This window comes from Macaca fascicularis, chromosome 14 (genome assembly GCF_037993035.2).
Source record: "Macaca fascicularis isolate 582-1 chromosome 14, T2T-MFA8v1.1".
Taxonomy (NCBI): domain Eukaryota; kingdom Metazoa; phylum Chordata; class Mammalia; order Primates; family Cercopithecidae; genus Macaca; species Macaca fascicularis.
The window spans coordinates 47,972,453-47,999,079 of NC_088388.1; the positions used below are offsets into that span (position 1 = coordinate 47,972,453).

A 26,627-nucleotide genomic window follows, 5' to 3' on the forward strand; every position below is an offset into this window, starting at 1 on the left:
TTTGCCTCCACCTCCAAGTGATCTCCCTGTAGACCTTCCTTCCCACTCAGTCTAAGTGTTTAGAAAAGTGCCTGGCATTGTGTGAGTGCATCCTAAATGTGATCTGTCATGATGGCAAGAACAATAATGATGATTGTTATTATGCCAGATTTTGCTTCTGAGGCACAGATCTGATTCTGCTACTCTGTTGTCCAAAAGCCTTAGTGGCTTCCAATTGGCTATGAAATAAAATCCGAAATCTTTAGTCAGGCTTTTTAAGGATTATATTTCTTGAGCCATCTGCCATATGCCCCCTACCTATCATCCCAAATTTATTTCCTTCTGCTATGTTTTGCACCACTTCTTCTTCCACCAAGTGGAACTACCACCATTATCTTTGCAAGCCACTCCTTCCCCCAGCTAGGTCTTTGTTCCCACTGTTCTTTCTACTTAGGATGCTCTTTCTTCCCTCTCCCCTAACTTTTCTTCTTCCTCCAGGAAGTCTCTTCTGATCCCTTAGACTGTTTATTCCTTGCTAGCAGGTGCCATGAAGGGTTCATTTTATATCCCTTACGATATCTACCAAGTAAGACAAAATAGACATTTTATGAATGACTGGAAAGACCTGGTTCAGTCCCCGATTTTCAAGCAAGCTACAGTTTGAATTAGGGAAGTTGTTGGGACTTGTCCAGCCAAACCCCAATACCTATATATTCCTTTGGAGAGATCCGGAAGTTCTCTAGTGGACAAGTATTCAGTTAGCTGGCTCCACATGGTCATGACCCTATAAAGTGTAGACAAGCCTATTGGCTCCTCTTACAGCAAACTGGCAGGAGATGGTAGAAACACAGGCAATATACTAGCTACAGAGTTGGCCCCTGCTGGGTTGAGATAGGGATCAATCATACAAGGTGTAGGGGCCTATATTATCCTGGAAATGTCACTATCCTGGAGGGCCCATTTGTGACTAGAGATCTAACAGCAAGAGTCTAAAGGTAATTATCATTGGGTGAGATGGCTTGGATGTTTGTCCCCTCCAAATCTCACATTGAAATGTAATTTCCAATGTTGGAGGTGGGGCCTGGTGGCAAGTGATTGGATCCTGGGGGCAGATCTGAGTGTGAGGGTCCTGCTCAGTCAGTGAGAGTTTGACTCAGGCCTTTAGCCCCCAGAAACTCTCAGATTAGGGGACACTAATCTTGTGGCTGCACATTCTAGGGGGTCAGCAGGGCTATCAACAGGAAATGGGCTCCCTTCCTGGGTCAGGATGACTTAGAAATAGGCATGTTCTCAATCTGGAAACACCTTCTTCTGGTCTTCATTTCCCTTAAGTGGGCAGGACTAGGGGAGGCAATGGCTGCCATATAGCTAGGCTCAGCTGTGAGTCCTGCCTCCCCTCCTGGTTCACAGCCTGGCTTACCAGGCTTCTGCTTCCATTTCAAAGTCAAGTCATGATCATGCCACCCTGTAGGCCACCGTTTGGAAAGGCCAATCCCAGGCTGACACTCATTGCCTGTAAATGACGTGGAATTAGGGTAATCAGTGGCTCCTAATTCCCCAACAAATGCGAGTGCTGTGCTAATTGCCAGGGTCCACGCCGGCAGATCCCTGGTTGGCGGCATCAAACAAGAGAAGTGGTAATTTGGGGGCTGGAGTTGGGGACGGCCTGCTTCATTGGCCCAGCCAGCTAAAAACCGCATTACCCTCTGGGTGAGCCACAGTACACACAGCCAAGGCCTGGCCTCCTTATCAGCTAAGGGACCAGGTGAGTGGCCCAAAGTATGTTTATAGGAACTGAACCTTGGCACCAGTGCTCAGCAGTTTCTTGTCCATTAATGGGTTGTTGTTGTTGCATAGGTTTTGGTGATTTTTGTTGTTGTTATTGTTCTTCGAGGAAGATTCCATGAGCAGCCTGGCATGGCACTGCCGGGGCAGCTCATCAGGGATGAAGCATTCCGAACCTTGGTCTGCTGTTACCATGGCAGCATCACATGTGCGGACATTCCAGGCAACCTTACCGGCATCTGCTACTGTGACAGATTCAGATGGAGAAGGACCACTACTCTTCTCTTATAAGCAGAGCAAGTTGTGGAGACAGGGGAACCATTCACCAAGGACCAGGGTCTTAAAGAAAATGCTATTCCATCAAGTTGGGGGCTTCTTGATGAAATAGTATTTGAGTGGTTGTTAAAGCTTTTCTGTTGGGGGAGAGATGCGGCATCAGAAGAGACCCTCCTGGAGGAAAGAAGTAAGGGGAGGTGGGGGCAGCGTGAACAAAAGGCCTGGCTCAGGGGTGGGGTGGTAAATGGAGTGTGTAGATGGGGTACACAGTTGGGTTTGGTGGGAGAACAGACCTTGTTGAAGGTAGGCAGATATTAGCCATATCTCTCTGAACCCTGCCGGTTTGAGCCCTGTCTGGCAAAAGCCTGACTCCGTCATCATGCCACCCAGATTATATCTGATGTTTTCCTCTCCTGAGGAATGGGAAGTGACAGCCACACCTCACTTCAAGTGGGCGTTTCTCCCTTTCTCTTTTGGGTCACAGTTGTTTGTGATCTTTCTTGTGCCCATTAGAATAATTGAATCTCTACATTTCAGATGGGAGGATGCTTGCCTAAGGTCACCCAGCAATACAGAGGCTGTGGAACTAGAAGTTAAAAATTTAGGATCTGAACAGGCTGGCATTGGTTTGAGTACTGGTTCCACCACTTAGTTTTCAGCTGAGCCTGAGCCTCAGCTAAGCCTCAGCTTCTTCAAGGGTAAAATAGTAATCCAGAACATTCCTGTCCTCTTGGCTTATTGTGGGTGTGAAATGAGATAACACAAATAGTACAGCATAGTTCCTGATATATGGTAAGAGCTCAGGAAATGTTCATTATTAAATGTTAGTTATTTTCCATATATGGACCATCATATTCATCTTTGCTCCTTCTTCCTTCTCTTTCCTTGCATACATAAGGTACCCAAACATCACTATCTATAATTGATATTAGAGGAATGTTTGTTGACTAGTTGAATGTGCGAATGATGGGAAGAAGGAACCATCCATATTGTTGGGCTCTACACTTCTGTCCAGTGTTTTTAGTTTTGTTGTAGTTTGGTCTCCATAGGGTGGGAGCCAGGCCAAGCTTAAAGTCTGTCTTGTATAGCTCAGCTTGCAAGTCAAGTGACTTGCTCATTCAGGTTTCATACCCAGCTGCCCTGTGGCCCAGGACTTAAACTTCCCAGGGCTTTGGGTTTCTTGAAGGACAAATGGGATGGATTCCTCCCTACCTTTGGGCCCAATAAATGGTATTCATGGTAACTGACATCTAACTTTATAACATACAAAAGGTTTCCATTCACTCTTCCATGAGCCTCCCCACAGCACTGGAATTGTCAGAACAATAGCCCCGTGTTATGGAGAAAGACACTGAGGCTCAGTCATAGGGAGTGGCTGGTGCAGAAGCATACACAGGAGAGCAGGAAGAGGGGATTGCACCCATCTTCTGATTCTAACACTGGTGGTCTTTCCACCGCATGAAGCTTTTAGGGTCTGTAGTTCTCTTAGGATATGATCCAAATGAGGTAAAGAATACTAGGTAGGCTTGGAGTCAAAATACCTTGATTTTGGTCATGACCCTGTCACTTACAAGTTTGCAGCTCTGAAATGAGCCACCTTTCTTCCCAAGGTGCTTGTTCCCTGACCTTCTTGCTTCAGGGTTGTTGTGGGGCTGATGGAGCTTTGGAAGGTCTAAAACTCCACATGAGTGACTGGGGAGAGGAGCACTGTTTCCATGAGCCACTGTGAACTCAGCATGGCTGTGCGCCCAGCACAGCCAGATAGGCTGTAGAATTACAGCCTGGGTATATTGGGAAAGTACCTTCATTGTCTGGAGCATCAACCATCAGAGCCGGAAGGGCCCTTGCAGATCACCATAGTTGGTGCTTTCAGTTTATAGGTGCAGAGACTGAGATCCTGTGAGAGGTAGTGACTCACCCAAGACCACGTGTTGAGTTAGTGGCAGAGCCGAGACTTAGAGCCCAGGTCTGACACTGAGCCCCGCACTGCCGTGGAGCCATGTGGCTGTCAGGAAGGGAAAATTTTGCATTTTCTCTTGCCTGAATATCTCATTTGAATTCATTTTAAACCATTAGATAAAGAGTTTGTCAGAGAACTGTGTGCATCAGACAGTATTTTCAACAGTCTTCATTTTTCTAACTTTTTTTGTTATGAAAGTAATATATGATCATGGAAGTAAATTGGGATAATAGAGAAATGTTCTATTTAGAAGACATCAAATTCAGGGATATTCTTAGCCCTCAGAAAATATATTTTTTAGATGGAGGCTTTTAGACCAATGGTTCTCCAAACCCTGCAACACCTTCTGGAAGTTTAGTTACAGAGAATAGGAGAGTAACAGTCCATTGAGGCATCTGAGGACTTAACTTAGTTCTATAGACTTGAGATAGTTAGATATACCACTAATGGCAGTAATGATAATAGTTGTTGGCATTTGCAGAGTCTCTTCCAGGTAACAAACAACTTTTTCTTAGGTGGTCTCATGATTATTTGATTGTTAGAAGAATCCAGTAAAGTAGGGAAAACAAATACTATGTTTCCATTTTGCAAAGGAGAAATCTGAGCCCAAGAGAGATTAGGTAATAGTGGAGCTACTGACTTCAAACAAATACTTGGTGTAAAGAAGGAAGGCACCTAATAAATATTTGTGAATAAACGAATGATTGAATGAATGCTGACTCCTCTTCTAGGGAAGCCTCTAGAAATCATTTTGTCCAGTGGTTACCAAACTGTGCTCTGGGAAGCTGTAGGATTCCATGGAGCCAGTTGGGAGTAGTGGGAGGCTGAGTGGATAGGGCTCTGAGCCTTTCATCCCTGCTCCAGTCAGCATAACTTCAGTGCTGCCTGTTTTGTGCACTGGGAGATTGAAAACAATTTAGCGAGTCTAACTCCTACAGCAGTGTTCTCAAACTCTGTTGTGCGTCAGAGCTCTGAGGGAGATTCTGACAGTTGGTATAGGATGGGCATCAGGACTCTGATTGTTGAGATGGTCATCGGGCCACTATTTGAAAAATAGTGTTCTACCTGAGAGTTGGAGATTGCAAGACCCAAGGAGAAGCAGGAATTAGCCTTGGTCATACAATCCTGTAGGAACACAGGCCCCACTAGGTTTCTGATCCTTGGGCACCTTATTCACTGCCTTTCCCCCTGTACCACAACTGCAGCTGTGCCAGAAAACAAACGACACAGCAGAGAATAACAAAATGGTTTCCATAGCAATGCTTAGTGGCTTGTGCCTGTCAGGACGCCTCAGACAAACACTAATCTGAACCCTCAGCTAGAACTTGTATGAAATGTTACCTACTTGTTCCATGCAAGGGGTCCATGGAGATGGGAAGAAGGAGAAGGGATGAGACCATTTTTCCATGTGCCCCTGTATTGGACGATTTTCCCAGATTTACTAATAGCTAGCCTCAAGATAGACTAGATCGAGGAAGGCTGAGAAGTAGATCCTGGGCAGGAGATGTGGGCAATCCCAGCAGCAGAGGGGAAGATGGGGAAGGGAACAAGTGTCCAGTGAGCATGTGTCACGTGATGGAGTCTGTGCTGGGCACTTTACATGTTCGTTTAGAAAAAGGCAAGGAAAAGATGATTGTCCTTATTTATAGATGAAGAAACCAAGAATTAAGTACATGCAGTAGGTGGCAGAGGCAAGATCAAATCCAAGCCTGTCTGGCTCCAAAAGTACTGAGCAGCAACAACTCTTTCCCAGTTCTCTGACCCACTGGGTGAGGACTTGAGATATATACTGCCCAGCTGGCTTTCCTTCATTTCAGGAAGCAGAGGGTCAGCCTACAGGCAGATGGATGGGTGCTCATTTGAAGAGCTGGGATGGACTAGGCTAGGCTAGGCCTGCCAGGATTGGTTTGATCCTAGAGCTGGAGGTGGTCTGTTCAACCCCTAGCTCTAATAAAACTCCCTTCCTCCATAACTGAGGCTGCAGCTGCCCTACAAAATGCCTTCAGCATGGGCTACCCTAACTGCCCTGCCACATGTGTGGGTGTGCACACACAATATAGCAGTTGCTTCGGATTGGTGATCCCAGTGGATGGTCTGCTCAGCACTTTGATTTGGGTTCCCCTCAAGGGAATGAGCCCCTCCTGGGGCAAGTGACAGCTCTTCATTGCTAAAATAAATATTTATTAAGCACCTTTTATATACCCATACCTTTTCTAAGTGCTGGAAATACAGCAGTTGAATAAAATGAAATGTTTGCTCTCATAGAGCTTTTCATTCTGGTGGAGAAACAGACAAACAAAAGTATATGATAGGGTATTCGTGCTGGGAAGGAAAATTCAGCAGTGTACAGAGATGGAAGGATGAAATTGGGTGATCAGGGAAGGCCCTCTAAGTGCCATTTGAATGATGCCCTGATTGAAGGGAGGGAGGGAGGGAGCCATATGGTTATCTGGAGAGGAAGGTTCCAGGCAGAGGGAACAGCTGGTGCAAAGGCTAAAGCTGGAAGCATGACTGGCCAGTTGGAGGAAGAGCAAGGAGACCAGTGTGGCTGAAGACGAGTGGATTAGAAGAGGTGAGGATGAGAGTGGCAGCAATGGGCATCAGAGAGGTAGCTGGGACCAGGTGGTATAGAACCTTATAGGCTAAGGTCTAGGCTTGGGATTTTCTTCTGAGCTAGAATGCCATTGAAGGATTCACACTCTGAGACAAATGTACCTCGCCTCAGCCTCAAAATTTCTAGTCCCCTTATCTGGCAGGGGAATCTGCCACTTGGGGCTGAGCCCACAGGAGGCTGAATAGTCCCAGGTGGAGACATGTATAGTCATGTAGGGAGGGAGCCCAGTGGAACTCACCAGGCTTCCTTATCTTCATTTGTATATTTATTCTTAGAACCAATGCTTAAGGGTCTTTCAGGGCTGCCTCATTTTGGGGTGGCCTCCTACTACCTGGGAATTAGATGTCCCAAGGAGAGTCTGGCTTCAGGGTCTCATGCAAACACTGCATCCTCTGGGAATGCCACTGCTCCTGCTGACACCCTGCTTTGAGAGAGGAACTCTGTGCCTGGATTTCCCAGCCCAGCAGTCCTGGCAGCTCACCAAGGTTAGAGAAGAATGCTACTTCCAATGGGACCAGTAGGAGAACTTGGGCCGGTGGTTATAATTATCTGAAATGGTAATTTTCCTTTCAAATATTATGTGTTTTTTAATGAAGTAGGGACATTCACAAAGGCAATTTATATTTATTAGCCCATGTAGTAGGTATGCATCCCAGTCAAGCACTTCATTCAAGAAAAAACAAAAACAGAAGCTATAATTTAGAGTGATAAAGGCACCAAATTAGTCCCCATCGAACCATAAGCACAATGTTACCTCTTGAGCTGCCCACTGCTCACCTGGTAGCTCCTACCATTTGTCATTCACACGGTTTCCCAGGTCTCAGGTTTATCATCTCTTAGGCTCACCAGAGGTCTGTATTTGGGGAATACATTCATTCATTCATGTCTCATAGGCACTTACATCTTAAAATGTCCAAAACAGAACTCTTGATTTTCTCCCCCAAGCCTCTCTCTCCTCCAGGCCTCCTCAACTTCATAAATAGCACTACCATCCACTCATTGCTCAAGGAATCAGTTATAATTCCTATCTCTCTCTGTGTATAATCTATCAGCAGGTCCTAGAAATCCTATCTCCAAAGCAGTTTATAAATCTATCCATTTTTCTCCGTCCCCATTGCTACCAGCCTACTTCGAGCCACCTTCATGCACTGCCTGGTCCTCTGCAATGCAGTAGCCTCCTAAATCTGCTCCCTGCATTTTGCCTTTGTAATCCAGCCTTCAGAGAGCAGCCTTTTCAAATGTAAATCAGAATTTGTCATTGCCTGCTTAAATCCCTCCCTAGCTTCTCAGCATTCTCAAACTTCTAACTCTTCACCTGGCATCTCAAGGCTCTGCTTCCCCTTCAATTTTAAGGCCTGCCTCTCCCTTGGCTTACTTGGCCCCAGACACGCGTAGTCATCCTCCTTGCTATATCTGGAACTGGCAAAATGCCTTCCTTCTTCCAGCCTTTGTATTGTCATTTCTTCTGCCTGCCAAGTTCTTCCCACAGGTATGGCTGGCTCCTTCTTGTCCTTCAGGTCACAACTCAGGGGCCACATAATTGGGGAGGACTTCCCGACTACCTGCCCTTCTAAATTGTATCACTGTTTTTTTGTATAACTGTTATTACTAGCTGCATTCTGTTGACTTGTATGCCTACTTGGTTGTTGTTTCCCCCATTAGAGTGTAAGCCCCTTGAGGACAGGGACCTTGTGTGTTGTTTGGTGCTGTATTCTCTGCAACTGCTTGAATATTATAGGCACTCTATAACATTTATTCTGCAACTCTGGCAGATGAAAAGATAAATAAGTAGGCAAAACACAGAGGATTTTTAGGGCAGCAAAACTATTCAGTATGACATTATAATTAGGTGGATCCATGTCATTATTCATTTGTCAAAACCCTTAAAATGTACAATACCAAGATCATCCATAATGTAAACCACCCACTTTGAGCACTAATGGTGTGTCAGTGGTGCAGGATATTGGTGAGGAAGGCTGTGAAGTAAGTAGAGGCAGGAAGTGTTATGGGAACTGTCCATACTTTCTTCTTAATTTTACTATGAACCTATGTTTTCTCTTAAAAAATAGTCTATTTAAAAGGAAAAAAAATTGATTAATATGTATTATAAGTATTAACCCATTAGTTTTTTCCTATTTTGTACTGTAATAATGTTTATTGACATAAAGTTTAATAAAATTTTGCTGTTTAGGAAAAAGAAAAGATAAGAGACTCTCTTCCCTTGGGGGTTTGATCCGTCTCAGGAATTAGCCACTGCCTGGTCTTTCTGAGCAAATCTTTCCAGGACCTCATCTCCCTGCACTGTCACTGTGGGATGGATGCTCAGCTCTCCAACCCAGCACTTGGACTTTGTGGGAGCCTAGTTGATGTGTACAAAATGAATTGAACTGAATTGGGCATAGCACCAGACACAGACCAGATACTAAGTAGGTATAATATTTATTCAGTGATTGGAACCTCTAGGGAGAATTCTATCTCAGGTTTGTGTCATCCGTCCCCATGTGAACTCTAGTACCCTAATCTTCCTGCATGTGGATTCTTCTGGACTTGCCACTGGATTCCAGAGCAGACCTTGTTACTACCACCTCCACTATTCCCCTAATTCCCTAGCTTCCTCTTCTGCACACTGGTGATTCCCAAACAGGCTTGAGGAGAGCAATGTAAGGAGGCTCTGGTGGTGACCAGGCTTCAGGAATGGCAACAGTGCAGCTGCTCCTGGGCCCAGAGTGGCATCCATTCCTCCACCCCTCTGCTAGTGCCCCTCGGAGATTGGCATGTTCATTTAATAAGATGACTTTTAATGGAAACAACCTGAAAGTTCCAGCCAGGTCTAAAACACCAGCATGCAGGCAGGCCAGGTAAAAGATAGGAGAATAGGTCCTCCAGAAACTATTTAGGAGTATATACAGGCCGTAGGTTCAGCAAGGGGAAGTGGACTTGGCCTTCAAAGCAGCGAATGTGGCCTCAGGCTAAGCTAACAGAGGTAGAGCCTCGGGGACTGTGTGTGCATCTTGGTGGGCTCTTCATCTCTGGACCTCAGCCAGCTCTGGATACCATACTTCTAGAGGGATGATGACAACTGAGAACCTGCTGAGGGGGCCCTGGTATGCAATGGGGACAAGCTACCAGGTCATACAGAGGGAGGAGGTATCACCAGGAGTGAAGAAATCTTAGAGGACAGGAGAGCAACACCTGAAGGGATTCAAATCTGAAGGTGCTGTGCGCATGCCCTTACTGCTTCATCTGCCAGGGCCACCTTTCTTTTGGCAGCACCAGGCTCCACAGCAGACCTGCTGGTCCACGGCCTCGTTCTTGTACCACATCACAGGGTGTGCTTGCTTCTGGACCTCTCCCAGCCTGTTTCCTCATCCACAGAGTGTGACCAAAATGCCTTCTTTCCAGAGCTGTTAAATGAGATGGGTGATACAAAAGCCCATAACACCATATGTGATCATAGTAGGCCCTCAAGAGGATTAGTTTCTCTTTCTGCCCCCTCTCCCAAAGCAGCCAATAAGCCAGAAAGCCAGCAGTTCTGAGAGAACACAGAATTCAGAAAGACAGTCTGTAGGGAGGATTTCAGTTGTTTATAAAACAGGCCAACATGTTTCCACCTTGTAAGTTCTAAATCCGTCATCATAGCTCCCTAGATCTAAGAATAGTCACCCACTGGAGCCAACGTGCCACAGCACGCTCTCACTGCAGGTGACTGAGGAAATGTGTCCACAGCAGCCTCAGCAGCCTCCTACTCCTGGGGCTGGGGGTAAGGAGGGCTGGCCTCTGCCTGTCCCAGCTTGGCTGTTTCTGAACCGCACCCAAATGCAGTTTTCTCTTCCATGCAATGTTGATCCAACACCTGCCTCACTGGGCTGCTGTCAGATGAGGTGCCTGCAGTGATGCCAGGGGGTGGTTGAGAGCAGTGGGGAGGTAGACCAGTGGGGACCTTTGCCATGGCATTGCCCCACTGTGGGCCTCAATTTCCTCCTGTGTAAAGGGAAAGTGATTGACAGAGAGAAACTGGGTGACCTTTTGAGCAGAGGGGTTCTAGAAGAAGTTCCAGAGCAGTCCTAGCCTTGCAGCTTAGAACCCATTAATTCAACACACTTATTTATCACTTGAACCAAGACCTTTCTTTTGTCTGGTTTGAAGGAGCCAGCCTGGGGAGCGTGTATCTGCCCATTCTACTCTTCTGTGTCCACCTTCCTTCTCTTTCTTATACACTTCCATATCCACTCATACCACCAAACAAGTTCTCCAGGATTGGAAGGACTTTTGGTTTGTTTCAGCCCAGCCTCTGCCCACTGTGGGACTGTCCTGGGAGCTCAGGACCTCTGATAGAGCACCAGCTATGTTCTAGAGCAGTCTTCCAGTCATTGCAGTGTTCTTCCTGATAGCGAGCTACAATCGCCATGCCCATGGCTGCTTCTTCCCACATCCATAGGTTCTCTTTCGGCCTCTAAGAGAGAACAAGCAGCTCCATTCTCTCACTAGCCATTCATTCATTTGTCCTTCCATTCACACAACAGTATTGAGCACTAACATATGCCAAGCACTGTTTCAAGTACTGGGATATAGCAGCAAACAAAACAGAGTACCTACTCTGAAAGAGATTGTGTTTGGTTAGGAGAGAGAGATCATAAAATAAATATACTGTAAAAAAAATGAAGAAAAATAAAGCAGGTGAAGAGATAGAGATAGGAGTAAGGGTAGACTGCTATTTCATGTAGAGTTATCAGAGAAGGCCTCTCAAATAAGGTGGGACTTTAACAAATACCTGAACAACATGAAGGAGTGAACCTGTGGCTATCAGGGCCAAGAGCATTCCAGATAGCAGGAACAGCAAGTGCAAAGGTCCTGAGACAAGTAGTGTTTGAGGTACAGTAAGAAAGTCAGTGTCACTATGATGATGTTAACAGAGTGCATCGTGATAGAATGTGATGTCAGAGAAGGAGCTGGAGACCAGCTGTTGTTTATTCTGAGTAAGAGGAGAAGCCACTGAAGGATTCTAAACAATGCAGTGCCTTGTCTGACATAGGTTTTAACACAATCACTCAAGTTGCTGTGCGGAGAATAGAACATGCAGGGAAACAGAGGCAGCAGAGAGACCAGTTGGGCAGCCCTTGAGGGGTGATGGGGCCAGTGAGATGTGGCCAGATCCTGGCTGTATTTTGCACATTATCTTCCCAAAACCCTCTTTCCACAGGCCCTCCCCTTTTCTTTTCTTACGTGGTGGACAGCCACAGCCTCCTTGCCGGCCTTACCCCCCCACCCATCTATTTCTCTTACCTCATTCTCAGGGCTGCTATGGATCTTGGTGAGAAGGGGACCCTAGGCCTGTCTGCTTTCCCACATACAGCCTTCTCTGAAGCAATGTGGGCCACAAACCCAAAACATCCCCAGAGTAATTCTGTGGGTGAACAGCCCCACTTCTTGATTCTGGAATAGCTTCTTCCTGCTGCCTCAGCTCCTGCCTCGAGGGTATCCTTGGCCCTGGAGACTGATGGATGGACTAATTCCTGAAAGGGCCTGTCTTAGTCCATATTTTGCTGCTATAACAGAATACCATAGACTGGGTAATTTCTTTTTTTTTTTTTCTTTTTTTTTTTTTAATTTATTTATTATTATTATACTTTAAGTTGTAGGGTACATGTGCATAACGTGCAGGTTTGTTACATATGTATACTTGTGCCATGTTGGTGTGCTGCACCCATCAACTTGTCATTTACATCAGGTATAACTCCCAATGCTATCCCTCCCCCCTCCCCCCTCCCCATGACAGGCCCCTGTGTGTGATGTTCCCCTTCCTGAGTCCAAGTGATCTCATTGTTCAGTTCCCACCTATGAGTGAGAACATGCGGTGTTTGGTTTTCTGTTCTTGTGATAGATTGCTAAGAATTATGCTGCTATAAAGACACATGCACTCGTATGTTTATTGCAGCACTATTCACAATAGCAAAGACTTGGAATCAACCCAAATGTCCATCAGTGACAGACTGGATTAAGAAAATGTGGCACATATACACCATGGAATACTATGCAGCCATCAAAAAGGATGAGTTTGTGTCCTTTGTAGGGACATGGATGCAGCTGGAAACCATCAGACTGGGTAATTTCTAAAGAAAGAGGTTTATTTAGCTCAATAAATGGTTCTGGAGGCTGGGAAGTCCAAGATCACAGGGCCGCATCTGGGGAAGACCTTCTTGCTGCATCGTAACATGGCAAAAGGGCAAGCAAACATTCAAGACAGAGAGAAAAAGAGACCAAACTCCACCATAATTAGCCCATTCTCACAGTGGCAGCATTCATCCATTCATGAAGGCAGAGTCCCCATGACCTACTTCTCTCTTAAAGGTCCCGGTTCTCAACACTGTTGCACTGGGGATTAAGTTTCCAACACCTGTGCTTTTGGGGGCACACTTAAACCATAGCAGGGCCCAACACTGACAGTGCCTGTGTCCTCTGCCCAGCCCAATAGGACCATCATCCTCATAGCCATTCTCATGGCCGTTCTCTGCATGGCCTCCTGGGTCAGTGTCTCCTAGGTCATCCTCTCCTCTATGCTACCCCTCTGTCCCTTAGAAATATTATTATTTTTTAAATCATCATCTGTGTTATGGCTTTTTAAAATATTTGAACAAAACAGAAAATGAGGGTCACCCTTCCCCCATTTCCCCCTCTCTTCCTCAGAGACTGTTCTCAGTTTGATTTGTACATATAAAAATATATAGGGGCTTTACATAACTTTATGTTAAAAAGAAGTTTTAATATGTAAGGACCCTGGCCTGAAGGGGGCTCTGGCTTTTTGAAATAATCTTCTATTGATGAATATTCTTGGGGCCCCCCAGTCTTTCGCAGTTGCAAACGGTGCTACAGTAAACACTACTGTCCATGCCCCTTTGTGTACACATGCCGTCATTTGCCATAATTGTCTTTTCCCACGGCTGTCTTCCTCAGTGGATGGGGACCCTGAGGGCACAAACTGAATTTTCCTCTTCTCTGGGTCTTGTGTGCAGCACAAGTCCTAAACCAGAAAAGGCACCCACATGATGAAATAAATGGACTCAGGTTGGGCAAGAGCATGGCAATGTGAACAGCCTGGGTGAATTCAGGGAGCTGACAGTAAGCCTGTGGGGCTGGAACACTGAGTTGGGAACAGGAGTGATGATGCCAAGATGAACAGACTACTGAGGGGCCTTGGGAGCCAGCTAAGGGGTCTGGACTTGGTCTCATAGGTGCTGTGGAGACAGGAAATTTTCCATGGGAGGACCTAGTCCAGGCTGCGTTTCTGCCTGATTTCTCCCACCCAGGCCAGCAGCCTCAGCGTAAAGGATAAAGTAGTAGTTGCAATTGTCCGGGCAAGGGAGCTGAGGACCTGATCCCCTTTTCCCATCTTGCTATTGCCATCTAGACCCAAAGCACTTCAGGAGGTCCCACTTCTGGGATTCCTCATTCCCTGTTCCTCACAGCAGGACCCTAGGGACCATTCTACCAGTTGCTGCCAAAAGGATGAGATCCCTATGAGCTTGGGTGGCTAAACACTCAGAAGTGTCTCCCAAACTTACCCCGCTCCAAGGCCCACCCCATCCTTCCTGACATCTACCAGAATCCAGAGCCCTCCTCTCCATGAGGGTGCTCAAACCTCACCCCTCCTCTCCATCAGCCTGGTAGTGCAGAAGAGCAATCCTGACTTGGTCTAGGCCTATGCATGCTCTTGGACAGGAGGAGACAACATGGACCATTGGCTACCTAATTTCTTGTACCCATCTCTCCCTCCTCTTCCCACTGCCCAGCAGATGCAGAAGGGGGCAGGGCTTCAGCCCCAGTGCTCACAGGGCTCAGGGGGATTTCTGCTTCTCTGCATAGTGTCTTTCTCTCGCCAGCTGGAGTTGCCTTCCATTACTTCCTGTGTTCCCATAGGTGGCCTGTTACTCTGTACCTTTTCTTAACTACCTGGGAAGCAGTGTTTTTGCTAGAGAGAACAGTATAATATTAAATAGAAGAGGGCCTGGAGCCAGACTGTCTGGGTTCGAATCCAGCTCTGCCTCTTGTTACCTTGCACGGTTCACGTCATCACTCTGCAAAATGGGGATAATATTAGATGGCACTTCACAGGTTTGTTGTGAGGATTCAGTGAATGAATACTTGCAAAGTGCTTATCACAGGGTCTGGCATATACCAAGTATTCAATGATTGTATTACCATTTTCACATGGTTTGGAACTAGCGAAGGAGCCTGAGATTTGGGAGTCCTGGATTCTAGTCCTGACTAGAATAGCTGTGTGACTGTAGAAAGTTATTTTACCTCTTGAGCCTGGTTCTTCATCTGTAAAATGGAAGTAGTAATACCTCCGAGGGTTGCTGTGGAAATTAAGGTGACATTTTTATGAAACTGAGAAGCACCATCCCTAGGTCGCAGCCCTCATCCTCATGGTCAGAGGTAGTGGCTACAACTCCAGCTATCACATCCACGTTCCCGGTGACAGGATGAAGGAGGGACAAAGAAGAAGGAGCAGAGAGTGTAGCCCTCTGTCTTTTAAGGAAAAGTCCCATAAGCAGTTACAGAACATTTCAGCTTGACCCTCATGATCACACCTAGCTGCAAGAAAGGTTGGGAAATGTCTTGATTCTGTGGTTCAGGAGACAACCAGGAGGCTCTGCACACATGCTCAGGTGTTTATTCCTCCTTGGCAAGGTCCTCCAGCAGAAATGCTGCCCCCTTCCTAGCACTGGGCTGCAGTCCCAGCACCATACGGCCCTGTGAGGACTTAGTTGCCAAGAAGCTCAGGCAGGTGCCACAGACCCGAACAGATTTGGGTATTGTGTCCAGCTTGTGCCAGGGACCCTGCCAGTCCCGAGGTTCCGTTGCTTGCAGGGCTCTTAGGCTGACGCAAGTGTGGTGGGCTGTGAGCTCCATCACTCGTCACGGCCTAGATTGAGCCCTGTGAGCAGGGGGCCTGAACTCCAAGGGCCTAGGGAATCCCTCTGTAAATATGGGGCTCTCTACCCAAGGCTCAGCCATGTGCCCCGGGACCAGTAAACCAGGTGGGATTCCAGTGTCTTCAAGGACATGACAAGCGCCAAGCACACTGCAGAGAGCCCTCTGTAAAGCCAGGAATCATCCTCTAACTTACCTGTTTTGAAAACTGGACATTCCATGTTCCGTGTAGCTTAGGGAGAGGCTTTCTGTGGGCCACTCTCCTTCCTCTTACTTCTGTGTGAGAACAGCCTGCACAGTAGCATCTTGCTGAGTCTGGAGGGCCTTGCCAGCTTCATTGTGCCCCTGAAAAGGTGGCCCTAAGTGAGGTTAGGGGGTGAATGAAACCTATTCTAAAATGCTAGAAGAGCTTATTACTGAAAGATGTCCTGCTGCAAGTCCTTCTGTTAAGGGGATAACAAATCCTTTGCTTTCTGAGTTCAGCATCCTGGCTTTTTTTTTTTTCTATAGGCTTGTTTAAAGTGTCTGGAAACCCCAAACTTCCTATCATTCTACTGTAGACCTTCTCATCTGCTGCTGCCCCCCCATCTCCTCTGTGCTGTTTGCCACTGGTGTGGCTTTCCTTGCCTTTTCCTTCTCTTTCTATGGTCTGCTTTCCACATGGATTTGGGCTGTCGCTGTGTCAGGCATGGTGCTGGGGCATTGCTCCTCCTCCTGGCAACCCTGTGAAGTCGGTGGGGACCTACGTACCATTGTCACACGGTTGTGTGGTAAAGTGGGACCCAGGACAGGATAGCAGAGTCCGTACGCCATAGTCTGTAATATGTGTGCATCAGGGGTTGGCAAACTATGACCAGATTTGACTTGCAGCCTCTTTTTGTGTGATGCTGCAAGCTAAGAATGGTTTTTAAAGGGTTATCAAAAAGAATACATGACAGAGACCTAACATGGCCCTCAAACCTAAAATATATCCTATCTGCCCTTTATAGAATAATCTTGGCAAGCCCTGGGATAGAACATGCAGACTTTAGCACAGATTCTGGGGCCATCCTGCCTGGATTCTAGAGCCTCTGTTTTATTCTCTGAAAAATGAGAATAATCAGTAAATTGTGGCTGCCTCACATGGTTGTTAGAATTAAATGAGATAAAGTACACACAGCACCTAACCCAAAGTCAAGCTTTCTTTGGAAGTACTGTGGGGGGATATTACTGGGCCTTTACCAGGCTTCTCGACCCAGTGGGCATGAAAATCCTGGCTCTAGGCCTTTGGCTGACCCGGTCCCAGGCGTAGCTTCCTCAGAGTGCGTTCCCTTTGGCTGGAGGAGAGGGGCCTGCCAGCTTCCCACTGTGCCGTGTCCTGCTGGTAGGTCAGCTCTGCCTTCCTCCCACCCCCATCCCTGCTGACGGTCAGCTGGTGCCACTCACCAGGGCCGGGCACAAAGCCCATACCAGGTGCCGAACTAGGCCCAAAGGTACCAAGCCTCTTCCACTCTCCCTACGTTGTGCCTCAGCTCAACCTGGCTGGAACTCCTGCTTAACTGTAGGAGATGTGGCCTGGGGTTCATCCTCTCTGTATGCGCTTCCGCGTTTGTGGGCCAAACAGGCAGACATCTGTGTTTCCCTAAACCCAAGCTTTTGGCCAGTGATTGCCTTCCTACTAAGGCAAAGGGAAGGGAAGGGTAATTCTGGGGCCCAGTCAGCCACCCTCTTGATAGAGTGGTCTGCAAAACAAGTTTTCAATGGATAATGAGTTAAATGTAAAGAAGATTTAAAAATTCAAATTATTGAAATATCAAAAAGAAGTTTTTACTGCGCAGAACCATACACTTATCAAAAGACAAAACTTTAAGTCAAACTGAGAAAAAAATAGTAATGCTAAATATATCAGAGAAAGAACTTATATTCTTAAAATCAAAGTCTTTCAAACCACAAAGCTCTTAATAGGTAACAACAACAATTACAAACATTTCTGTAGTACTATGTGCCAGGCACCATTCTGAGTATTTTGCATATACTCTACTTACTCATTTAACCCTTGTAAACAACTCTAATAAGGTGTTACTGTCCCCATTTAACAGACGAGAGAACTGAGATATAGAAAAGCTAAGTAACTTGCCTGAAGCGGCACAACTAATAAGTGGCGAAGCTGGGATTTGAATGCAGTCCATCTGGCTCTTGGGCCTGAGTACTTAAACTCTTCTGTACTAACCAGGGAAAAGATATGAAGCAGATAGTACACAAAGGAGGAAATATAAATATCTGATAAACATTAGAATTATGTTTCTATTTCAATGGTAGTCCAAACAGTACATGTTGAAACAAGAGATACCATTTTTTGTCTTCAAATTAGGAAGATCTTTCAACATTATAATACTATTAAGTACCTGCAATGCTGAGTAAGATAGAGACTCTCACAGATTGCTGAAGTTGTATGCAAGTAGCCTTTCTGAAAATATTCTGGCAGTACTCAAAACAGTACTCAGGCGTCTCAAAAATGCCTGTACTCTTTGACCAGGAATTCCCATTCTAATAATCTAATTTGAGAAAATAATTAGAGACAGACAAAGACTCATGCATAAAGATGTTCATAGCAATGCTATATAAAATAATGACAAATTAGAAACAATCTATGGATCTGATAATAGAATGCAGGTTAAGTAAATTGTTTAATCTTCATAATAGGCAATTAGGCAGCCATCATAAATAAATTTGTATAACAAAAGACACCATAAACAAAGTAAAGAGACACACCACAGACTTCTGGAAGAAGATACTTCCAATGCACGTAACAACAAAGAATCAGAAAAACAAAATAATACACAAAGAATACTTGCAAATCAATAAGGAAAAGGCAAACAACCAAAGAACAAAACAGAGAAAGAATGTATATAGACAATTCACAGAAGAGGCAACTTAAACAGGTAATCAACATAAAGCGCTACTGCTCCGTCTCACTAGTAGTCAGGGAAATGCAAACTAATTGAATGTACTCATGAGAATGGCAAGAGTCTAAAAGTAAGATATAGGGAAGCAAATTCATATCTGTTGTTGAGGAGAATATGAATGTCTAGTCATTGGAGAGATATTTGGCCATACCTACTGAAAGTAAACATGCTTGCATATACATGCATGATGCACATATTCCCAGGAATCACCCTGTACAAATACCAGTTTGTACAAGGAGACATGTTCAAAGACTTTCATTGCAATACTGTCTATAATAGCAACCATATTAGTATTGTTGTTGCATAATATTATATATTTTCAATTGTTGTATAATAAAACAGCAGCAATGATATTATTAAATAACTATCCATCAAAAGGGACATGGGTAAGTGAAGTGCGATTTATATATAACGGGATACTATGCACAGTTAAAATGAAAATAACTGAACTAAATCTGTAACTACCAGCTCAGATAAATTTCGAAAACAATGATAAGTGTAAAGAGCAACTTGCAAAAAAAAAAAAAAGCATATGTGAATGATTCTATTTGTGTAAGTCTTTAAAACAAACTAAAAAGATCACAATATTTAAGGATATAGCTATGTAGAAAAATATAAAACAACCATGCAAATGATGTATACCAACTTCAAAATAGTGGTTACTTCTGGGAAGGAGGGTTGGATAGAGGGACAAGAATAGGAGGTGAGGCATAAACTGTATCTTTATGATATTTTTAAGAGAAGAGTTGAAGTAAATATGGCAAAATGTTAGCTAATGTTCTTAATCTGAGTGGAGATCTGCATCTTTCTATTAAATTTTTTTCTGTTCTTTAATGCATATTGAGAAGAAAATTATTTTTAATTTACTTTTTTGTTTGTTTGTTTTTGAGACAAAGTCTCGCTCTGTCACCCAGGGTGGAGTGCAATGGCACAATCTTGGCTCACTGCAACCTCTGCCTCCTAGCTTCCAGCGATTCCCCTGTCTCAGTGTCCTGAGTAGCTGGGATTACAGGCATGCGCCACCATGCCTGACTAATTTTAATTTACTTTTTGAAGAGTTTACAATCCATGGAGAAATAGTTGTGCTATAATGTTAAAAAGCGGGACAAACATATACAAATATTTATAAATTTCACAAAGTAAAGGGTTGAAAGAGATATCCAAAATATTTCTAGTAGTGGGCAAGGGCAAGATTCTGCAAGTTTGCTTTTCCTTACACATCCATATTGTCCATTGTTTCTTTTCTTTTCTTTTCTTTTGTTATGAAGATGTATTATTTTTACATCCAGAAGATTTTTTAAACAACCACAGAAAAACATGAGTGAGTTTAGACCCTAGGACAGTGTCTAAAACCTAGGAAGATGTGTTATGATTGGTGGGGTGTTGGAGTTACCTGGGCATGACTGTTGGCTTGGCCACTTTCTGACTGTATGAATTTGTTCATTCTTGTATCTATTCGGCAAACACCTATTGAGCACCAACCGTGTACCAGGCACTGTCCTAGAGATACAGCAGTGGAGAAACTATACATGCTTTGTCCCTCACCACAGAGTGTAGTCTAGTGAAGAGAGGACAGTAAACACATCACCACACAAATCATCCCTCACTACAGCGTGCCAGGTCCTCCTGAGGGAAGAATACATGGGCAGTCATGAGAATCTTATTTGGATTGGGTGGCCGGAGACCCTGGCCTCTGAGCGACAACTGGAATGGAAAACATGAAGAGGTCTGGAAGCCCAGTAAACTGAAGGCTTTGAGAGATAGGAAGGCCTTACTGGACATATTTAAGGAACAGAAAGGAACAGAAAGAAAGCCAGGGTTCTGGATGCAAAGAAGAAGGGGAAGAGTTGTGCAAGTAAGGCCACAGGATAGTCAGGAGCCAGATCACTCAGGCCTCACAGGCCAAGGGAAGGCCTCCTTAAAGACCGTGGAAAGTCACTGAAGGGTTTTAGGTGTAGAGTGACACGTGATTAGATTTGCAGTAGTCGAAGATCGCCTTGATGCTCTTTGAAGATCAGGGTGGATGGAGTGAGCAGCTGGGTTGGTTAGTTGGCTATTGGCATGGTCCAGGTAGGAGAAATGGTGGCCTGGATCAGGCTGGAGCTGACTGAGGAGATGGAGAAATGTGGGGAAAGATTTGAGATGTTTTTGGAGGCAGAGTCAGTAGGTCTGGTGATGGATTATATGTGGTGGTGACAGTAGGGAAGGGCCGAGGAGGAAAGCCGTGCTTGGAACATGAGCAGTCGTGGGTTTTGTGGGAATGGGAAGCATGCCTCGGGGGTGGGAGGGCAGCCGCCCTCGGAGGAAGGGAGGAAAGTAGGGATGGGGAGCATGCCACCATGTGTCCTTAAGCTTCGGCGTCTTCCTGTGTGAACTGGGGTTTATGATGATACCTGTACCCTCAGGGTGAATTTTTCAGCCCTATTATCCAAAACCTATTCTACAGCAGTCTGCCCTCTCCTTCACAGGTGGAGTGTGTTACTCTTGGGGCTGGAATGAGCATGGCATGTGCGGAGATGGCACTGAAGCCAACATCTGGGCCCCGAAGCCGGTGCAGGCTCTGCTGTCATCATCAGGACTCCTTGTGGGCTGTGGGGCTGGCCACTCCCTGGCCCTCTGCCAGCTACCAGCTCACCCTGCATTGGTCCAGGACCCCAAGGTCACCTACCTTTCCCCAGATGCCACCGAGGACACTGAATCTCAGGAAGCCATGGACAAAGAGAGAAACTGGAAGGAAAGACAATCAGAAACTTCAACCCAAAGCCAATCTGACTGGTCCAGAAATGGGGGACTGTGATAGAGAATCTTTAATAAAGTGGCTTTTCCCACCAAAAGCCTTCCCAGAGAATTGCTTTGTTGGGCTGTGGGGTTGGCCAAAGAAGGGCTCAGGAGGCAGTGATGGGTGGGCTGACCATAAACCAGAATGATGGCAGGCTGCTTGCCCAGTGCCTGGGACTCAAGGAGGCAGACATGCTTTCTACTCAGTAGAGGAGAATGAGGGATTAGGTCTTCACTAAAGATACGGAAAGCTAACACACCAGTAGGAAGGCTCTAGCCTGTCCCTGCCTGGTGGAGATAGAAAACCCAGTTCTATGTCCTTCATTATTTTGGCCCAGCAGCCTTCAATTCAGCAAAACAGAGGGTTCCTGGGACATGCCTAGAGCAGCCCCTCCTGGAGTTTTATTTTTAAGGCCCTGAGCACATGGTTTTCTAGTTCAAGGATATCGAGGTACCCTGATCAGATGACTGGATACTTAAATAGGAAAGATCTCTTATCTTGGTGACTGGGGGCGAGGGAGAAGGTTCTGGAGTAGGGGTGGAGGGAAGTAGAGAGGAGTACGTGGAGGAAGAGTCAAGACTTCTGGGAAGACCCAGTAGAGGAAAACCCTAGGATAGACAAGAGAGGCTAGAACTGATGAAACTCTCAGACGATTTGTCTTCATCTGAGTCCGCCAGGATGCTGGAGCTTGTTTGTGTAACTATAATTGCTAAAATATATTGTTTCGGATGAGGGACAGGTCACAGCAGGAGAAGGGAAGTCTGTAGGGATAGCAACGTCAAAGACTCTGACCCCTGACCATCTGCCCCACCAAGCCCTAGCCTGTGCAGGAGGAGGGCCCTCAGGTAAGATGGAGACCAGGCTAGATCCCCATTCCCTGACTTCCCTGTGGCTCTGGGGGACATAGGACCTTTCTTTCTGCTGTGACTGGCAACAAGCCTTTTGCCAGAGGACCTCAGAGAATGGACTTTCTCTGGAGAACCATATGGCAGTGTCACCAGCTAGGCAGCCCAGGTCTGTGGCCCATCCCACACTGCCTGCTTGTGACTCAGAATGAGTCTGTTAGGGCTGGGCTGCAGTGGCTTCAAGTTACAAAATCCCAGGATACCAAAGTTAAAGGCCCTTGAAAGACCATCCAGCCTAGTGGCTGTCACGTTGCATTCTTTAGAGTCCTGGGAGTCTCCTGAGAACTCAGTGGCCACTTTGTGGGTTAAGGAGGCCAGGTAGATAGAGGTCCAGGTTCCCCCGTCCCACACACACACACATCTTATTCCAAGCAGCTTTAGTTTTTCTCTATATTGGGCTTCACATAACATTTCATTTGACAAGAGGTCCTTGAGAAAGTTTTTATTCAACACTGATTTTATTCAACATTTTCATTTGTTCATGTGGGAAAATGGAGGCCAAAAGAGGGGAAGGGACCATCTGAAGGTCATAAACCTCACTACCAGGCCAGGGTCCTGATTGGGAAGTGACCCAGCTAAGTCCTTGAGTGAGACAAGAGTGTGATGGAGAGTAGCCCTGGGACCAGGAGTGAGTTCAGCTCAGAAGAGGAGGATGAGGGCAATCTTGAGCTTCCCAGGCTTGAACATAGAGACCACTGACAGCCATAGGCTGACCTTGAACATCATGCATGGAGTCCTCCCAATATTGCACCCTAGAAACATGGCTGCCCTGGCCAGCAAATCCCTTGGTTCCCCACCTCTCAGAACCAATAGAGGCCAGTACAGTCTCCAAGAACTTGAGGAATGGGAAGGATATCTCCATGCACTCGGAGCTTGATTTGCCAAGATGACCAAACAAACCACAGAGATGGAGCAATCAGATGGCCCAGAGGTGACCCATATTGGAGCAACCCAAGGTCACTGGCCCACCACCCACTGTCCTACAGGTCTGTATCAGGCCAGAAAGCAATCCCACACCAGATAGCACTCAGGCCCATACTACCTACATGGTTACCACTCACAAAGAACCAATGCACTCTCTCTCACAAGGTTCCAGTTCAGAGCTCCCTCCTACCTCTTTCAGCAACTGCTGGAAGAAACCAAAATCCCAAGGCCTCTGCTGCTGAGTCCTATTGCCTCTCCCATGACCTCCTTGTGAGCACCAAAAAGAAGTGTCTCAGGGTTCCTTCCCAGCCTGAAACAGGATCAGGGGGTGCATTAGCTCCTGAGCCCTTTGATGCAGAACCTCAGACTCTCAGAACTGAGTCAAACCCTTCTTAGAAGCAGACAGGGGCAGATAATCCACATGTGGAAGAATGAATGGCTGCTGGCCCTAGAAGACATCATAGACCATCCCGTCACCTTGAGTTCCTCCAGTTTTGCCTTTCCAGACATCAGTTTTGGGCAGATGGGCTCTCTCCATGCTCCTTCACTGGCTGAATCTGATGAGTGTCTGAAAGCACTCATCAGATAATGACTGAGGAGGTGTTGACAATGTCTCCCAGATTTTTTTCTGCACCCTTGCATTGCTATTGGCTATTATCAGACCTTGTAGATGTCCAAGCCCCTTGTTCCTAATAGCCTGTGAGCTGTTTGAGAGCAAGAGACCAGGTCTTCATCAATTTGGGAACCCCTTCACCAAAGAGGGGTCCTGGAATGGAGGAAGTACCCAATAAATGCCCATGAGTGAATTCATCAGTATAACCCACCCACCGTGGGGGGAAGGGTAAATGAGTGGATTCTCTGATCCCCTTTGTCACTATTCATCCTCTACTTTTAGCCCTTTTTCAAATATCATAACCATTTGACAGTCAATTTATGACAACATCATTCACCTGGTAAGCTAACATGCCATAAGAGCTGTGGCTATTTGAGAAAATACTCACTTGTTTTTAAAAACTAGTTTTTTTCAATGAACTAAAAGAATCAGTCTTCATAGGCCGGGCGCGGTGGCTCAAGCCTGTAATCCCAGCACTTTGGGAGGCCGAGACGGGCGGATCACGAGGTCAGGAGATCGAGACCATCCTGGCTAACACAATGAAACCCCGTCTCCACTAAAAATACAAAAAAATTAGCCGGGCGTGGTGGCGGCGCCTGTAGTCCCAGCTACTCGGGAGGCTGAGGCAGGAGAATGGCGGGAACCCGGGAGGTGGAGCTTGCAGTGAGCTGAGATCCGGCCACTGCACTCCAGCCTGGGCGACAGAGCGAGACTCCGCCTCAAAAAAAAAAAAAAAAAAAAAAAAAAAAAAAAAGAATCAGTCTTCATATTCCTCCTGTGTGAGAAGGAAGAAAGGGAAAGAGGGGAGCAGGCCCCACTCTGTGCTCCCAGGTCATTGGCCTGGCCCTTGGAGTGATGGTTGAAGGTCGAGCACAGACCAGATGCTGATGGGACGTCTCCCTCCCTATCATACTCACCCTCCCCTCCTGATCACAAGTACCCCATCATCCCTTGACACTCCCACCACCCTTGGCCCTGGTGGGTTGTGAGGGCCATGAGATCAGCCTTGGGTGAGATTGTGCTTAGGAATGGTGAATCTAGGCCTAGGGCTCAGGCTTAAAGCCTTCTCACCAGCCCCAGGCATCCACCACTTCTGGGTGAAGTGACTTAGTGATCAATTGAAACTGGGAGTTAGGGAGTTAGTTGGGAAACTGTTGGGGGCGGGGGTGATAGAGGGAGGGCGTGGGTCCGTGCAACTGCCACAAGTTCAGAATTTCAGAGTGACTGCAGTGTGGAGGGAGGAGGGAGGAGGGAGGAGCGGCTGGTGAGGCAGTGGGCTTTGCCAGCTAGTTGAAGGAGCTGAAACTTCAATCTTAGGGCAACAGGGTGTTTAAGCAGGAGAGTGAAGTTGGCCAGCTGTGTGTCGGGGAGGCCTGGGGCAGGGTCAGAAGTGGCTCCCTTCTGTCACATTCACGGCACTTCCTGAAGGAGGGCAGGAGGCCAGGTCCTGAGGTCCTAGGATTCAGGACCAGCCACTCTAGTGTTCCTATCATTTCCAGCCCCTAATGGCCAGCCCCTGAAGGCCTCAAGTAGCTTGAGACAGTTGTAACCTGAGCTCTGGAGTCAGACCACCTGGGTTAAAACCCTGGCTTCATCACACATTGGCTCTGTGGCTTTGGGCCATTACTTTACCTCTCTGCACCTTGTTTCACCTCTAAAATGGGGCTGTTAGGTGACTGTGAGCTGTCATTAGACAACATGTTTAAGACACCCGCATGTAGTAGATGCTCAGTACATATTAATTGCCCCATTAGCTTCTGTATCCCTGGAAATCCATATTCCTAACAGCTTTTTGCTGAGTCCCACTTTGAGTCCACCAGCAGCACTTCTTTGCTGGTGGATCCCTAAGTAGAGTGGACGTTACCCTCCCTGCAGCAGCAGAGGCTACTTGGCTTGTGCATCCTGATGCTTATGAATGCTGGTGGCAGCTCTGGTAGAGGCCCTGAGCAGAGGCCTGACCGTACTCACTACTGCACTGACCCCAACCCCTTGTTTCCTGGACTGCATGGGGCATCAGGAAGTTGAGGCCAATACTTGGAGATGATGAAAAACTGTTAGATGAGAATTTGATACACACTTGAAGCTTCCCACCCGCCCATCTGATCATGGACTCAGGCCATGCTGGGAGGCATCAAGGGGACAAAAATCAGAGGGAGACTGACACTCACTTGTCTGTGGCCCTGGGCAGATCCCTACCTTCTCTGGGCCTCATTTCCTCATCTGGAAAATGCTCAGAGGTTGACTCTCATGGCCATTATGGACTCTTTCCACCTAAGCATTCCTGGAGTCTCTAATGGATAGAAAAGAATTGGAACCCCAAACCTCCACTTTGCCACCAAAACCAAGTGAACAACCCAAGACAGTCAAGATCCCTAGGAGAGGGCTTTACCCCTCCCAAGATGCCTCCAGGCCGAGAGAGGGGTATGTGATGAGGGCATCCATCAGACTTGGCCTGGCAAGGGTGCTGCTGGGTAGGGCACCCAGATCTGACAGTCAAACCCTACCTCTGGCTTCATCAGAGTCAAAAATGGCCTTAGAAGTGAGGTGACCATGTCTGCATAAGGGGCTGGGAGCTCTAACATGGCCCATCAGTATGGCATGATTCATGGAGAAGTTTCCTGGTCAGGTGAACCCCCTAGAGGATGTTCTGGTCTTAGGACCTTATAAGCCCTGTGGCTTTGAAAGCTGCCTCCCTCCCCTGACCCAACAGGATCTGCAGCCCAAGGGGCCACCCTGCCCAACCAAGCTGTAGAGGGCAACTTCTTCCTTAGGGCCTGACTTTCCCCCAGCGAGACGACAAGCACCTGAGACGAGAGCAGCCAGGGCCCAGGTTTACCCCAGCCCAGCCACAGGGGACCAGAGGCCCAGACCAGAACCACGACACTGCCTGAAGGCAATAAAAACCCAAATTCATGC

General features: G+C 46.6%; 1 protein-coding gene across 13 annotated transcripts in view; it reads left to right on the forward strand.

Annotated features, from left to right (window-relative positions):
• The window catches only part of SERGEF (secretion regulating guanine nucleotide exchange factor), a 235,876-nt gene extending 214,552 nt beyond the window's left edge, over window positions 1-21,324 (forward strand). For all 13 annotated transcript variants that reach the window (XR_012423369.1, XM_005578479.3, XM_074014115.1 and 10 more), the window contains one exon: window positions 20,959-21,324. Coding sequence is in view for 9 of the 13 variants with exons in the window: in XM_005578479.3 (XP_005578536.3) it covers window positions 20,959-21,287 (329 nt within the window). In the remaining 4 variants the exon portion in view is untranslated. The remainder of the gene's footprint in view (window positions 1-20,958) is intronic.
• Window positions 21,325-26,627: the final 5,303 nt, after the last annotated feature.